At 40.8% G+C, this 17,233-nt stretch overlaps 1 protein-coding gene across 1 annotated transcript in view; it reads left to right on the top strand.

Annotated features, from left to right (window-relative positions):
* The first annotated feature begins 7,509 nt into the window (after positions 1 to 7,509).
* Positions 7,510 to 17,233, top strand: part of MKRN2 (makorin ring finger protein 2) — a 28,555-nt gene continuing 18,831 nt past the window's right edge. Inside the window, exon 1 of the mRNA XM_061197302.1 lies at positions 7,510 to 7,670. Coding sequence (XP_061053285.1) covers positions 7,645 to 7,670 — 26 coding nt within the window. The 5' untranslated portion in view covers positions 7,510 to 7,644. The remainder of the gene's footprint in view (positions 7,671 to 17,233) is intronic.

Raw genomic sequence — 17,233 nt, forward strand, 5'->3', positions numbered from 1 at the left:
CCGTGCGCGGGCTTCTCATTGCAGTGGCTTCTCTTGTTGCGGAGCCTGGGCTCTAGGCGCGCAGGCTTCAGTAGTTGTGGCTCACGGGCTCAGTTGTTCCGTGGCATGTGGGTTCTTCCTGGACCAGGGCTCGAACCCGTGTCCCGTGCACTGGCACGTGGATTCTTAACCACTGCACCACCAGGAAAGTCCCTCTCTGAGTTCTTGAATGTCGATAATTTATCTCTGTTCTTTAGGTCGGTTTTGCTGAATATAAAATCCTTGGCTCGCATTTTCTTTAATATGTTATTCCATTTTCTTCTGGTATAAAGCACTGCTGTCAAAAGTCTGATGACAAAACAATTTTCTTTCTCCTATAAGTCGTGTTCTTTTTTCCCAATATGCCCAAAGGATATTTCTTTTTTTTTTAAAGATCAGTAATTTTATTATATGTCTTGATGTTGTTTTTTTAGGTTGATTTATTCAGGCTTGTGGTGTGTTCTTTGTATTTTTTTAACTTATAAAACTTTATTTTTTTAAAGGTTATAGTCCATTTATAGTTATTATAAAATATTGGCTGTATTCCCATGTTGTACAATATAGTCTTGTAGCTTATTTTATACCTAATAGTTTGTTCCTCTTAATCCCCTATCCCTATATTGCCCCTCCCCCCTTCCCTCTCCCCACTGGTAACCACTGGTTTGTTCTCTGTATCTGTGAGTCTGCTTCCTTTTTGTTATATTCTGTGGTGTGCTCTTTGAATATACAGTTTTGTATCTTTTTTATTTCAGGAAATTTTTCATAAATTATAATTTTGAGGATTTGTTCTGTTTCCTTTGTTTTGGTTTTCGTTTTCTTTTTTTGAGGGGGGAGTATAGTTGTTTTACAATGTTGTGTTAGTTTCTACTGTACAGCAAAGTGAAGTAGAGTTCCCTGTGCTATATAGCAGGTTCTCATTAGTTGTCTGTTTTATATATATTAGTGTATATATGTCAATCCAATCTCCCAATTCTGTTTTGATTTTCTTCTTCATGAAATTCTATTCTGTGTATGTTGGATCCCCTTTTTCTATCTTCAATATGCCTTACTTTTTTAAAAAAATTGAAATAAAATTTACATATAAAAATCACCCATTTAAAGTGTACAGTTCTGTGGTTTTTACCTAATCTAAGTTCAGAACATTTTTATCACCCCAAAAAAGAAACCTTATACCTGTTAGCAGTCACTCCCCATTCTTCCCTCCCACTAACCCCTGGCGACCACTAGTCTGCTTCCTGTCAATGGATTTGTCTATTCTGGACATTTCATATAAGTGGAATTATACGATATGTGGTCTTTTGTATCTAGCTTCTTTCACTTGGCATAATGTTTTCAAAGTTCATCCATGTTGTAGCATGTATTGGTTGTTCATTTCCTTTTTTATGGCTGAGTAATATACCGTACAGAGGTACCACGTTTTGTATATCCTTTCATCAGTTGATGGACACTTGGATTGTTTCCATTTTGCGGCTATTATGAATAACGCTGCTATAAACAAGTTTCATATTACTGTACAAGATTTTGTGTGGACATATGTTATCAATTCTCTTGATTATATACCCAGGAGTGGAATTTCTGGGTCACATAGTAACTCTGTATTTAACATTTTGAACAACTGCCAAACTTTTTGTCAAAGTGGCTGCATCATTTTCCATTCCCACCAGCAATTTAAGAGGGTTCCAATTTCTCCACATCACCAACACTTGTTATTGTCTGTATTTCTTGTTTTAACCATCCTAGTGGTTTCGAATTAGTATCTCATTGTGGTTTTGACTTGCATTTCCTTAATGACTAATGATGTTGAACATCTTTTCATGTGCCTGTTGGCCATTTGCATTTCTTCTTTGGAGAAATATCTATTCAAATCCTTTGCCCATTTTTTAATTGGGTTATTTGTTTTTTTTATTGTTGAGTTTGTGTTCTTTATATATCTTTGTCTTTTTTTTGTATTTTTTGTTTCTTTATATATTCTGGATATACTATATATATTCTAAATACTGTCTTTTCACTTTCTTGATGGTGTTATTTGAAGCACAAATTTTTAAAAATTTGATGAAGTCAAATGTATCCATTTTTTCTTTTGCTTCTTATGCTTTTGGTGTCCTATTTAAGAATCCATTGCCTAATCCAATGTCATGAAAATTTATGATTATGCTTTCTTCTAAGAGTTTTATACAGGATCATATCATTTGCAAGTAAAGATAGTTTTTCTTTTCCAATCTGAATAACTTTTATTTTTTTTTCTTGCCTAATTGCCCTGGCTAGAAATTCCAATATAATGTTGAATAGAAGTGTTAAGAGTAAACATCCTTATCTTGTGCCTGATCTTAGAGGGAAAAGGTCCAGTCTTTCACCATTGAGTCTGATGCTAACTGTGGGGTTTTGGTAGATGATCTTATCACGTTGAGGAAGTTCCTTTCTCTTCCTAGTTTTTTTGAGTGTTTTTGTTATGAAAGGGTGTTGGATTTTGTCAAATGTTTTTTCCATTTCTATTGAAATGACCATATATTTTTTTTCTATTTATATGGTAAGTTACATTGATTGATTTACATATGTTCAACGAATCTTGCACTCCTGGGATAAATCTTACATGGTCATGGCATATAATCCTTTTTATGTGCTGCTGCATTCCATTGGCTAGTATTTTGTTGAGAGTTTTTATATTTATAAAGTATATTGGTCTATAGTTTTCTTGTGATGTATTTGTCTGGTTTTTGTATCAAGGTGTAGTACTGGCCTCATAGAATGGGAAGTATTTCCTCTTCTGTTTTTTGTAAGAATCTGTAAAGGATTAGTGTTAATTCTTCTTTGAATGTGTAATAGAATTCACCAGTGAAGCCATTGATTTGGGGATTTTCTTTGTGGGAAGTTTTTTGATTACTAATTCAGTCTCTTGTTAGAGGTCTATTCATATTTTCTACTTCTTGAGTCAGTTTCAGTAGTTTGTGTGTCTAATCCAAATATGACATGAAGAGAATGGCACTTTAGCTCCAAGTTCTTCCCCCACCCCCGAAACCCATAATCCCAGTCTAATCATGAGGAAAACATGAGATAAATCCCAGTTGAGGGATATTCTGCAAAATATCTCACCAGAACTTCTCAGGGCTGTTATGATCATCAAAAAGTAGGAGACTCTCAGAAACTGCCATCCCAAGAGAAGCCAAGGAGACATGATGAATAGATGCAATGTGGTGTCCTGGATGGGATCCCGGGACAGAAAAAGGTATAAACTAATGAAATCTGAATAAAGTATGGGCTTTGGTTTATAATAACACATTAGTGTTTCAATATACATTGCCATATTGATATAAGATGTTAATAATAGGAGAAACTGCATGTGGAGTGTATGGGAAGTCTCTACTATCTTCACAACTTTTCTGCAAATCTAAGACTATTCTAAAATAAAAGGCATGTTTTAAAAAGGGAGCAAATACTTCCTCATATAATAAAGGCTGAGAAAATTAATCGTTGGAAGATCTTCAGTATAAGAAATACTAAAAGAGTTCTTCTGGCTGAATAAAAATGATCCTAGATGGAAACATGGAATGGTTGAAAGAAATGAAGAATACCACATTTTAAAACAACATTCATTATAATATGTTGTTGGGTTTAAACATATGCAGAAGTAAAATATATGATAACGATAGTACAAAATGGGGTAGGAGAGTTAATGGAGTTAAGTTATCATAGGTTTTTTGCATTGTTGAGGAAGTGGTACTAGTACTAATTTAAGGCACTAGTACTTTAGTAAATTCACAGACGCATATTGTAACCTCTAGGGTAATCGTTAAAAGAATAATTTTTAAATGATAATTGAAAGTGTATAATCAATAAAGAAAAATATGGAATAAATGAAAATACTTAATCTAAAGGAATACAAGAAAGGAGAATAAATAACAGATGATATGAATGGAAAATTAACAGCAAGATGGTAAATTTAAATCCAACTGTATTGCATTTAATGTAAATGGTCTAAATAATCCAATTCAAAACGAAGATTATCAGATAGGATTTTAAAATTAATCAACTATATGCCATTTACAAGAGATACAGTTTAGATATAAAAATACCAGGTAAGTTGAAAATAAAAGGATGGAAAAAGATATACCATACAAAGACTATCTGAAAGAAAGCTGATATGATTATATTTATATCAGACAAAGTACACTTTTAAATTAAAAGAATTTCTAGACACCTTCTAACACATTCTTTCACTGATACAACACTCCCCTAATTAACATGTGCAACTAAGCACAAAGAAGGACATTTCTTAGTGATGTGTTGAAACAAAAAAAAGCTAAAGCAATCTTAAATTTGTCTGAACCTAAAACACAGCTTCAAAATATATAAATCAGATGTTGACCAAACCAAAAGGAGAATAGACAGTTCCACAATGGGATTACACTAGAAATCAGTAAGGAAAAGATAACTAGAAAATCTTCAGTTGTTTGGAAATTAAGCAGAACACTTCTAAATAACATACGGGTCAAAGAATGGAAATTAGAAAATATTTGAACTGAATGATAAGGAAAATATGACATTAAAAACTTGTGGAACACAATTAAAATGTGCTTAGAGGGAAAATTATAGCTTTAAATACTTAAAAAAGGAGAACATTTGAAAACTGGTGATCTAAATTTCCGTCTCAGGAAGGCAGAAACAATAGCAATGTGAATTCAAAGAACATAGAAAAAGAAAATAGTAAAGATATGAGCAGAAATCACTGAAATAGAAAAAAAACATGTACAATAGAGAAAATGAACAAAGCCAAAATCTTGTCCATTGGAAAGATTAACAAAATTGATAAATTTCTAGTAAAATGGATTTTAAAAAGAGATAAAACACCAATTATTAATATCAGCAATGAAAGGAGACACCATTACAGATCATTTTTTTAAAGAAGATGTTATTAAAAACTCCATGTTTCATAATTTAGATGAAATGGACGAATTTACTTGGGGGAAAAAAAGCTTCCCAAACCTGACAGAAGATAAAATCTGAATAGCCCTATATGTAATACAGAATTAAACCTTTAATAAAATATCTTATGATGTTATCTGCAGGCTGAGATGGCTTCAGTGCTATATGTTCTTCCAAATATTTAAGGAAAAAATTAATAGCTATATTACAGACTTTTCCAAGGAATAGAAAAGAGGGAAGACTTCCAAACTCACTTTATGAGGCCAGCACATCTCAGGTACAAAACTTGACATGGACATTACAAAAAAGGAACACTACATACCAATATGTCTTATGAATAAGGATGCGAAACTGCTAAACACAATATTAACAAATAGAATCTGATGATTTATAGAAAGAATAATGTATCATGGCCAAGTGGGGGTATAGCTGAGGAATCTGAGGTTGGTTTAACATTCAAAAATCAATATAGTTCAACACATTAACCGAATAAAGGATAAGACAGTATGGTTTTCTCAATAGATGGGGGGGGGAAAAACGGATTTGATTTAAAAAACAAGACATATTCATGATTAAAAACTCTAAGAAAACTAGAATTATAAAGAAACTGCCTTAATTTGATAATGGATAGTTTCAAAAACTCTAGGGCTAACATTTTAATTAATGATGAAATATTAAATACTTTCCATGAACTCAAGAACAAGACAAGGTGTCCACTATTACCACTTCTGTTTACACTTGCACTGAGATTCTCAGTAGTGCAATAAGACAAGAAAAAGAAATAAAGGATATGAAGGTTGAAAATAAAGTGAAACTGTCATTATTTGTTGATGGCATGATTGTGTGTGTAGAAAATACAAAACAACAAACAATTAAAATTAATACATGAGTGTAGTATGGAGCAAGCAACAAACAATTAGGACATTTTTAAAAATATCATTTAAAACTATCACAAAAACTCATCTAGGTACCTGGGAATAAATCTAATAAAAGTTGTTGAAGACTTGTACACTGAAAACTACAAATTTTCCAATATTCTTCCTAAGTTTCTGAGAGAAATTTCAAAAGGTCTAAGTAATTGGAGGTATATACCATGCTCATTCATCAGAAGACAATATTTTTACAGCAAAGTAAAAACAACATACAGCTGTATATAACAACATGGGTAGATCTCACGGAATGTTGGTCAAAAGAAGAAAGACAAGAGAGTACATACTGAATTATTTATATGAAAGTCAAGAACAATTGAAACAATTCAAACAATTGAACAATTGGGAGGTATTGACTGGGTGGTGGCATAAAGGAGCCCTCTGGAGTGTTGATAAAGTTCTTTATATTGATCTAGTTAGTAGTTTCATGAGTGTATACATACGTAAAAATTCACATGTATATATGTATTTTGTGCACTTCCCTGTAGTTTGCTATATCTCAAGTTTTTACAATTTAAAAAAGAAATTTTGAAAAAAGCAATGGGAAACTACTGAGAGGTTAATAGAGGTGAATGACATGATCCAATTTATGTTTTAAAAACAGGTTTTGTGGGCTTCCCTGGTGGCGCAGTGGTTAAGAATCCGCCTGCCAATGAAGGGGACACAGGTTTGAGCCCTGGTCCGCGAAGATCCCACATGTCGCGGAGCAGCTAAGCCCGTGAGCCACAACTACTGAGCCTGCGCTCTAGAGCCCGTGCTCCGCAACAAGAGAAGCCACCGCAATGGGAAGCCCACGCATCGCAACGAAGAGTAGCCCCTGCTCGCCACAACTAGAGAAAGCCCGCGTGCAGCAACAAAGACCCAACGCAGCCAAAAATAAATAAGGTAAAATTAATTAATTTTTTTTTTTTTTTTAAAACAGGTTTTGTGTGACAGACTAGAAAAGGGCAGGAGCAGAAGCCAGAAGACCAGTTAAGAGGCCAGTGCATGGGCCCAGGCAAGGAGTGCCGTTTGCTTAGACAGGAACCATGACGGTGGAAATAGAGAGAAGAGGGACGCTTTGGAGACGGGTGTGGAAGCAGGATCTGCAGGATGTAGACAACCAGAGGAAAATGTCACGAATGTCTTTTGGGGTTTCCACCAGAGGAAATGGAAGATGAACAGTTGAGGAATGCCAGGAAAGAAAATGAGGTCTAAAACTTGGGGTGGGAATGGAGATTTTGAAAAAGAGCAAAATCTTTGGATTTTGCCCTGGAGAGGGCTAAGGAATTCCTTAAGTGGGAGGCGAGGCTTGGCGGGAACAGCTGAGGCTGGGTCTGAGAAAGGGGCCTAGGGAGGGTTTGGGTGGGTAGGAGTACTTGGGATTAAGATGCGCAGAGGAGAGGCGGGAGCTTGGCCTCGGGAGGGGTGAGGTAATTCTAGGCCGTGAGAAGCCGCTAAGAAATGCAGTTGGAGAAAGGGGCAGACCCATAGGAACTAATAGTCGGCACCCGGGATAAAACCCGCAGGACTGGGAGGCTAGCCAGGCCCCGCCTAGGAGGTTTGAAAATGCCGGACTAGGAGTGCCCGAGATTGGGGGTCGGCCCAGACTCACCCCTGGGGCGGAACCAATTGTGACGGCGGCGAGGTTTGCTGCCGGCGCTACAAAGGTGCCGCACGGGGACGACGGCGTGCGCCGGCGTGACGCGGCCGCGCGGGATGGGCAGGGCCGAGGCCTAGGCGGCGACGAGAGCGAGAGGCGGCAGCGGCGTGACGGCGGCCGTTCCACCCGACCGCCATGAGCACCAAGCAGGTCACTTGCAGGTCAGTGCGCGGCCCCGCAGGTCCTTCCCTGGGTGCGCCCCAGTCCTGCGCCAGGGAAACAAGCCGGAGCGGGTTCGTGGAAAGTGGCTCCCGGTTCGGGGTCCGGCTTCCCTAGGCGGGGCGGGCGCGGCGGCCGGAGCCTGGGACTCGGCGGTGCGTGGCCGAGCCTCGTGGCGACACCCGGACGAAGCCAGCGCGGGCGGCTGTGCCGCGAGTTCCAGGGGTGGCCCGTGCGGCTGGAAGGAAGGAGTGCTGGTGGGGCCCTGGGGTGCGGGCCCCTGGGCCTGAGGGTTTAGCTGGAGGAGGTGAATTGGAGTTGAGTAAAGGGGCACCAGGAGGTGGTTTACAGATGGAGATACCACGCAGGTGTAGTCTGTTAATCGTCGGTGAGGGCCTCAAAGAAGCTGGGGCCCCGAAAGCGGCCTTGGTTTCCTAAGAGTTTGGAGAATTCCGATGCAGCGTAAACTTGCAGAGTTAGCGAGTTAAGAATTGCTGTGTGGAAAATAGCGTTTACTGGAAGTTTGTTCATTGCCCCGCGTATTCCCAAGTCATTTATACTCGTCACCAGTCTTCACTACAAGGCAGACATTATTCCTATTTTGCAGTGCAGGAAACTCAGGCTAACGGAGGTTGAGACTCTCATCTTACTGAGAGACCCATTTCCGTGGAGAAATGCAACATTAATGGGTGGCTGGTTGTAGAAAATTCAAAGCCGGATGGCTGCACTGCTCCTGTTAAATACAAATAACTTGATGAGTAACACCCTCATTCCTTGCTAAGCGTGTGGCTTGAAGGTACTGGGATCCTAGTCTTAATTGGACCTGGAAAGTACGATTTTTCTTTTAATAATTGGTTTCAGTTAAGTCTGTGTGGGAAACATTGATTAGGGGGGGAAAAAACCAGCCCACAGTTGTATGGTTTGATTGTGCAATGAGCAGTTTATTTAATTATCATCTGTGTTGTTACTTCTCTTCGTTAGTGTGAATAGTTGAGACAGTGTAATGTAAAAAGTTTCCTGTTAGTATTAGTCTATATTAACTGTTCAGCCAGTTTACGCAAGGCCTAGGTGACGTCTATTTAGCAGTTGTCAGAAACTTGCACTTAAGTGTCTATAGAAAAGAGTTTTACTAGGTTATCTGTGATAAAAGGTCTTTTGTGAAGACCTCTGTGTATGTTTGTTTTTATTTGTATAAAGTTCCCCCTGTTGGAGCAATATTCTTAGTCATTGTGGACTGTATAGCAAATTCGGGTTACTGCTCCTAAGATGCGGCCACATAACGGTGCACATTTGTATGATGCTTTGTAATTGAATCTCAACTCTGTGTGGTAATCTAATTTTGCAGATAAGGAAACCTTATGCTCAGGCTTGAACCTTGCCACTAATTCACATCTAACTGCAGGAACAAAAATGTAAATTAGGATCATCTTGTGTTTTTTCCTTCTATACTAGGAGATGGCCTGACCTAAAAGCTTTAATTCTGTTTTTCCCAAATAGGGGTGTCCTGCAGGAAGTTGGTGCAGAGAAACTAGAGTGGGTTGGAACACTGGGAAGGGATCAATTCTATTTAAGTACTAACTGTTGTTCGTTGCAGGGGCTTGGAGTGTGCTGGGTGCTCTTTGAGGCTCTTTACAGCCCTGTCGCAAGTAATCCAGCAACATGCACCATTCCACAGATCGTAAAAGCAAGCCTCGGCATTGAAGTGACTTGCCAAGGTTATTCAGCTTCCAGGTGGCAGATATGTGGCATCAGAATTTATGCTCTTGTAGACCCTATGGCTCCCAGATAAGTTTCGGAAATGCTAAATTAAAGTTTCTTTACTACCGGAATTTTCAAAGCTTTTAATATGCTCATATGAAAGGAAAACTCAACCAAAACCATAAGGAAAGTAAAGGTTACTTGCAAAGGGATGTGAAGGAGTTGGGCCTCACAAGGGCTGCCTCGCCAAATAAAAAACAGAACACATATTTAAACAGGAAAAACGGCCATATTACCAAGAGTACCAGGTTTACGTTAGTGTGCTCGTGATGGGAAAGCTTTTCTCACTTGATTATCTTATTCACTGAAGTCATATCTCCACACATTGGTAACTTACATGAAATGATCCAGGTATGATTTATTTGGGGGACCAGATCTAAACTGGGTGGTCTGCTGTTCTTGGTTTATGTCAGGGTGCAAACTGTTTTTTGGTTTGTTTTCCTTGCTGTGGGATGTGATATACTTGCTTATTCTGAATGTCAGCTGGACAGAGAGTTTGTTTTGCTTCCATTCTAATACGAATTATTTCTCTCAGAGAGATGGGTGTGAAATGCTAGGATTCCCAGACTTAATGACAAAGACACTCCATATTTATTGCCTGGAATGCAAGAATGGCCGCTCACACAGTTGTGCTATCAGTCAGCTCCCCTGATTTCTTGACATTCCACTCTATCCAGAATCTCAATCTGGGGATCCTTTTTTGCTGATGGTTTTTCCAAACCATCTCCCTATGTCTTCCAGTCTGTTTTCAAAGCCCTGGTGCAGGCCTTTATTATTGCTTGGTAACCAGTTTGTTTGTCCTCTTCCTCAATGTGATAGAGGTCCCTTTGTTTTATAATCAGTAGTACAAGACCTAGAATTACAGTTTCCTGAGAGTCGGGCCTAGAGCTTTTGACTCATTGAAAGTCACAAAATATGGGGCATCTTGTGGCCAGTGAGTGGTAGGAAGAGCTTGAGCTCCAGACTCCAGGCAGTTCTGGATTCTGATTCTGGTATCACAGTCTCTTTATCTGTAAAATTGGGATAGTAATGCCTAACCAGCAGCTGTTGGTTAAGAGATTAGATAACAACGACTAACCATCCTAAGAGCATTTATGGTGTGTTAGGCTAAGCACTGACATGCAGTCTGTGAAGTACAATTATATCATATTAGAGATGGGGAAACAGGTTTGGAGATTTAAATAATTTGCTCAAGGTCACAGGAAGCTCTCTGACCTCAGAGTCTTCCTTTAACCACTACACTGTACTTTATTTCATCCCCACCTCTTATCAGTTATTTCAAGCCTCCCACCATGCCTCACATTAGCTGTGTTCCCCCTTGATGGATCTTTTGTCACAAGCAGTACAGCCATAAAATTTAAGTCTGTGAAATTATGTGCGAAAACATAAAGGAAGGTGACACTGAGAATGCAAATTTCCCATATACCTGGAAACGATTTGCAAAAGTGTTTTGCTAGAGGCAGGCACCATTGAAAGACCTGCAAGAAACCAGATTGATTCTGTTTGGTTCAGCCCTCAGGCACAGCGAGAGCTGCTGGCCGTTCTGTGGCCAATAGTGAACCTCATATCCTTTGCAGCATATAATAGCCACACCATCTGAAACAGTCTTCGGGGTCACCCAGGATAACAGATGACTTTGGAGTGTCCCCTAGAAAGAATCTCCCTGCTCTGAGTCTCCAGCCATGCACTTCCCCCCCTTATACTAGCAACAGCCCACACTCCTCCCCAGCTCGTGTCTCAGTCTTCTCTCTAGGAAGATATAAGGGATGGTTTGGCCATAGGGAAGGGTGAGCAGTTGGAAATTTATTACAGGGTGTAACATGAAAGAGGCCTGGATTAAGCTTAGTATAACCTAGATGCTGAGGAATCTCTGTAAGCGGATGACAAAGATGCCCCGAAGGACAGGCAGGATGCGCTCAAGGGAGTTTTGTGTTTGTCACTGGGGAGTGGAAGTGGTGACATATGCTACAGAAATAGGGCTGGCTGGCTCCACCTCTTATAACCTTTCTTGCCTTCAAGAAGGCAGTGATGGTGGCCTAGAAGTTATTTTTGAACCTCTTAAAATTTCAGCTCAGTCACTTACAGAAGTGAAATGGCTTGCATGAAGTCACCAGCTTATAAGTGACAAAACTACGAAGCTTTAGGTGGTGGTTAAATATTTTGGATTTTTGATGGGAAAGATAATTAGTGCAGTTTGGAAGGCAAGTTTTCTGAATAGGACTTATGGGAGATGGTAGAATTATAAAAGGCATCTGCAGGACCACCACTGAACGTCTTTCCTCTTGCATGCCTGGTTAACAGGTAGTATCTGGTAGAGAAGCTCTGGTAGTCTCTTACCCTGATTCTTTCAGGAAATCTTGTCTAGTTCTCCAAAAGAAATTATTAATGAAGTATTTGTTAGATCTCTCTTTTGTGAAACTGTTTATGTAACCAGTTTGAACCTGTTCTCTTCCACTCTTTATGAGTTTACTAATCCTGATAATCGGATTTGGCTCTTGGCACTGATTTTCTTTATTTTATTATTTTTTTTATTTTTTTACTTTTATACCTTCAAAGATTACCATACTTGAGGATGATTGGAATAATGTCACAGTGTTGAGTAGCATTTCTCAAGAAGAATTACCAAACTGCTTAGAAGTGTAATAAACTTCCGTGTCCAGGATCCCAAGACCACCCCTACAGCTAGTGATTGGCTAGAATGACCCATGGGACTTAGCGCATAGTCGTACTCAAGGCTAAGATTTATCACAGTGAGTAGTGAGGAGTCACAGATGGATCACAAGGGAGAAGGACTCAGGCGGCATCTGGAGGAGCCCATGTGCAGGCTTCCTGCCCTCACTTCCTCCCATAAAGGGTCACAGCACACTCTTCCTCCCGCAGCAGAAATGCAGCAGCAACGTGTGCCCAGCGAAGCCCACTAGAGATCCAGTGCCCTGGACGGTCACCCTCTGCCTAGCATGTACCCAGACCAGGCTCCCAGAAGGAAAGCAGATGTTCAGCGTAAACCACATTGTACACAGTATAGGCACAGTGAGCCACTTTCATCACTTAGAGACAGTTTATATCAGTGTAGGGAACTGTTTACCAGCCAAGTCCCAGGTGCTATAAGCAGGGCCTTGCCTCGTAAGCAGGCTCAGACCTGCTCTATTAACTCTTCTGCATACTTTTTAAATCAGTATTGTGACAAGATTCTTTTCATATAGACTTTTTTTTTTTAAGTTTCTAACAAGAATACCCTTCGTTTGCCCGATTCTGAGCCTTCTTTCTTTTTAAGTAAATCTACAGCAGCCTTATAGCAAGTTACTACACAATCTCTGATTTAGTGGAAGACTCCAAGGGGGTGTTGCCTGGGAAAAGCATAACTGACCACCTAGAAAAGACCCTATAGGACACCACCTTAGTATAGTCACTTACATCACAGGTCCAGTCATCTTTGTAGGCTCAGAAATTTGATTCTGTTGGGGTATTTAGAGATGGCTCATGCTACCCAAACTCAGTAGACACTGACATATAAAGTAGAATACCCTTTTAACATTTCCTGGGTGAAAAGAAATTGTCAGGTGGGCCTGGTCAGCACTTCTGCTTTTGGGGAGATAGGTGGAGAAAGTTAGAAGTATGCTTAGGGAGCAAGGAGGGATGGAAGGGCTTAAAAACTTGTGGCCTCCAGCTCAGCAGCCTAGCAGCCTCCCAGGCCCATTGTAGGGCCGAGGTGCAGCATGAATTGCCACCCATGTTCTCTGGTACCCTTTCTCTGGGAAGGACAGTCCGGGCCTTCTGACCTTTCTTAGAGTCCACTCTGTTTCCCAATGTTTGAACGTTGTCAACCGTTCTCCAGTTCCAGGCAGAACCACATAATTGGTTAGGTTTAGGCTTTCTGTGTTCAGTCACATTTAGTGATGTTCCAGCTGCATCTTCCTCAAGTTATTCCCAGGCTTTTTTTTTTTTTTTCCCTTGATGTATATTTGATGTACAATATTATATAAGTTACAGGTATATAATATAGTGATTCATAGTTTTTAAAGATTATACTCCATTTATATTTATTATAGAATATTGGCTATATTCCCCATGTCTTACAATATATCCTTGTAGCTCATTTTATACCTAATAGTTTGTTCTGCTTAACCCCCTACCCCTATATTGCCCCTCCCCCCTTCCCTCTTCCTGCCGGTAACCACTAGTTTGTTCTCTGTATCTGTAAGTCTGCTTCTTTTTTGTTACATTCACTAGTTTGTTATATTTTTTAGATTCCACATATAAGTGATAACATACAGTATTTGTCTGACTTATTTCACTTAGCATAATGCCCTCCAAGTTCATCTGTGTTGCTCCAGATGGCAAGATTTCATTCTTTTTTATGGCTGAGTAGTAGTCCGTTGTATATACGTATACCACATCTTCTTTATCCGTTCCTCTGTTGATGGACATTTAGGTTGCTTCCACATCTTGGAAATTGTAAATGATATTGCTGTGAACATTGGGGTGCGTGCATCTTTTCAAATTAGTGTTTTGCATGTATCTTTTTAAATTAGTGTTTTGCAGGTTTTTTTATACACCCAGGAGTGGAATTGCTGGGTCATATGGTGGTTCTTTTTAGTTGGTTGGGAAACGTACGTACTGTTTTCCACAGTGGTTGCACCGATCTACATTCCCACCAACAGTGTAGGAGGGTTCCCTTTTCTCCACATCCTCACCAACATTTGTTATTTGTGTTCTTTTTTATGATAGCTATTCTGACTGGTGTGAAGTGATCTCTCATTGTGGTTTTGATTTGCATTTCCCTGATGATTAGTGATGTTGAGCATCTTTTCATGTGCCTGTTGGCCATCTGCATGTCCTCTTTGGAAAAATGTCTATTCACGTTTTCTGCCCATCTTTTTTAATCAGGCTGTTTGTTTTTTTTTGATGTTGAGTTGTATGAGCTGTTTATATATTTTGAATATTAACCCCTTATCAAATCATTTGCAAATATTTTCTCCCCTTCAGTAGGTTGTCTTTTCATTTTGTCGATGGTTTCCTTTGCTGTGCAAAAGCTTTTATGTTTAGTTTGTTTATTTTTGCTTTTATTTCCTTTGCTTTAGGAGACAGATCCAAAAAAATATTGCTACGATTGATGTCAAAGAGCGTTCGGCCTATGTTTTCCTCTAGGAGTTTTATGGTTTCCAGTCTTACATTTAGGTCTTTAATCCATTTCGAGTTTATTTTTGTGTATGGTGTTAACAGATGTTCCCAACCATGTGCTCAAGAGCACCAGCTCTCTTGGGTCAGGGGCCCCAAGTTGGGAAGCACTATACCGTGGAGCTGCCAGGAAAGCACACTGTGGGCCGGAGGGGTGGGAAGGTTTCTTGGTCCAGCCAGGACTCGTGCTGGTCTTGAAGGAAGGTGGGTTATCACAGTTAAGTACAGTGAAAGATGGGGTACAGTGTTGTAGAAAGGGGCCACGGTATGGACAGAGGCAGAGTGACAGGAAAATCAGTTTTGGTGGGAAAAGGTCAGGGCTTGGGAAGACCAGAGCTGAGGTCCCCTACTCAGCAATTAGATCTTCTCTAAGTCATCACACCTCTCTGAGCCTCAGCTTTTCTGTCTGCACCATGGGTATAGAGCTAATATTCCTCAGAGTAGTATCAGGATTAAGTGAGATAAAGAAGTGAAAGTGCTAGACAGAGTACTGATGGTACTGCTCGTTGGAGCTGTTGTATTTTTCCTCATTTCATATATTTCTGATAACATACTTGTTCAGAGGGAGGGAGGGCCCTCCTTGCCCCAAAGTCTTCATTCAAGAGGTATGTGTTATCCCTCTTTAAAAAGATAAACTGTCACAGCCATACGGGAGAGGGGAGAAATGGGTGAAACCAGAGTGCTTGGGAGGTGATAAGGTGAAAGCTGGTGTGGGAACATCTTGGAAGTTACCCTACCACTGTCTGCTTTTGTATATGTTTGAGACTTTCCGTAGTATATTTTTTAAGTTAAAACATGGGTTCACAGATCAAGCCCCTTTACAGAGCAACCTCCTGACGGGCTCCTCTCACCTACACTTCCAGCCTCTCCTGTCTGTCTTCACCCTGCAGCTCCAGTGGCCTTTCTGCAAGAGGCCTAAGAAGGGGGTTTAATGTGTCTCAGGGCTTGACTTGGGCCCCTTGTCCCCTATTGGGGGGCGCACTCATCAGTATTCCAGCTGCCGCAGTCAGGCCTGATCCACCATCTGTCTCAGCAGGCCTGCCGCGCCCTCGTGGGGCCTCCCTTCCCTGCCTTTCTGTGTGCTTCTGGCGCCTACTCCTCCCGCCCATCGGTACCCGGGCATTCTGTAGACTGCTTGGCTAGGTGGCCCCTGGGCCAGCGCCCCCTTCTCTCTGCCTCGGTCCATGGACTGACTCCTCAGCCCTATGCGTGCATTGTGATAAGGCACAGGTCCCTCTTGTAACTAACTGTCAGCTTAATCGGCAGCAGTTTTTACTAAACTTTAGTAAGAGCTGAACTTTGTGGGTACCCACTGTGAGATAGGTATTGTACTGAGCATTTATGTGTTTTTTTTAAACCATGCTCTCTCCAGTATTCGATACTTATTGTAATTTTTTTTTAATAAATTTATTTATTTTTGGCTGTGTTGGGTCTTTGTTGCTATGCACGGGCTTTCTCTAGTTGTGGCGAGCGGGGGCTACTCTTCGTTGTGGTGCACGGGCTTCTCGTTGCGGTGGCTTCTCGTTGCGGAGCACGGGCTCTAGGCACGCAGGCTTCAGTAGGTGGCGTGCGGGTTCAGTAGTTGTGACTCATGGGCTCTAGAGCACAGGCTCAGTAGTTGTGGCGCACGGGCTTAGTTGCTCCGCGGCAGAAGTGGGATCTTCCCGGACCAGGGCTCGAACCCGTGTCCCCTGCATTGGCAGGCGGATTCTTAACCACTGCGCCACCAGGGAAGCCCTTCATAATTTTTTAAAACTAAAGCAACCGTTTACTATTACAAAAGCAGTATATGTTCATGGTAGAAATATTAGAAAGTACAGATCAACAAAAATAAGAAAATACCACGGGGGAAGGGTAAGCTGGGGCAAAGTGAGAGAGTGGCATGGACATATATACACTACCAAATGTAAAATAGATAGCTAGTGGGAAGCAGCCGCATAGCACAGGGAGATCAGCTGGGTGCTTTGTGACCACCTAGAGGGGTGGGATAGTGAGGGTGGGAGGGAGACGCAAGAGGGAGGGGATATGGGGATGTATGTATATGTATAACTGATTCACTTTGTTAAAAAGCAGAAACTAACACACCATTGTAAAGCATTTATACTCCAATAAAGATGTTAAAAAAAAAAAATACCATATGCCTTACCCTCAAGGATTGCCACTCTTAAAAAGGCTATTGTCTGTCTTTCCACATTGTTAAAATGCAGGTGTGTGTGTGTGTGTGTAGTTAGTGTTTACCAAAATGAGAGCATACTGTACGTGCTGTTTTAAAATTTTTTAATTGTAAAATGTACATAACATAAATTTACCCTCTTAACCATTTTTTTTTTAAATTTTATTTATTTATTTATGGCTGTGTTGGGTCGTCGTTTCTGTGCGAGGGCTTTCTCTAATTGCGGCAAGTGGGGGCCACTCTTCATCGCGGTGCGCGGGCCTCTCACTATCGCGGCCTCTCTTGTTGCGGAGCCCAGGCTCCAGACGCGCAGGCTCAGTAGTTGTGGCTCACGGGCCTAGTTGCTCCGCGGCATGTGGGATCTTCCCAGACCAGGGCTCGAACCCGTGTCCCCTGCATTGGCAGGCAGATTCTCAACCACTGCGCCACCAGGGAAGCCCCTCTTAACCATTTTTA

The sequence above is a fragment of the Eubalaena glacialis genome, chromosome 7, assembly GCF_028564815.1.
Source record: "Eubalaena glacialis isolate mEubGla1 chromosome 7, mEubGla1.1.hap2.+ XY, whole genome shotgun sequence".
NCBI classification, from domain to species: domain Eukaryota; kingdom Metazoa; phylum Chordata; class Mammalia; order Artiodactyla; family Balaenidae; genus Eubalaena; species Eubalaena glacialis.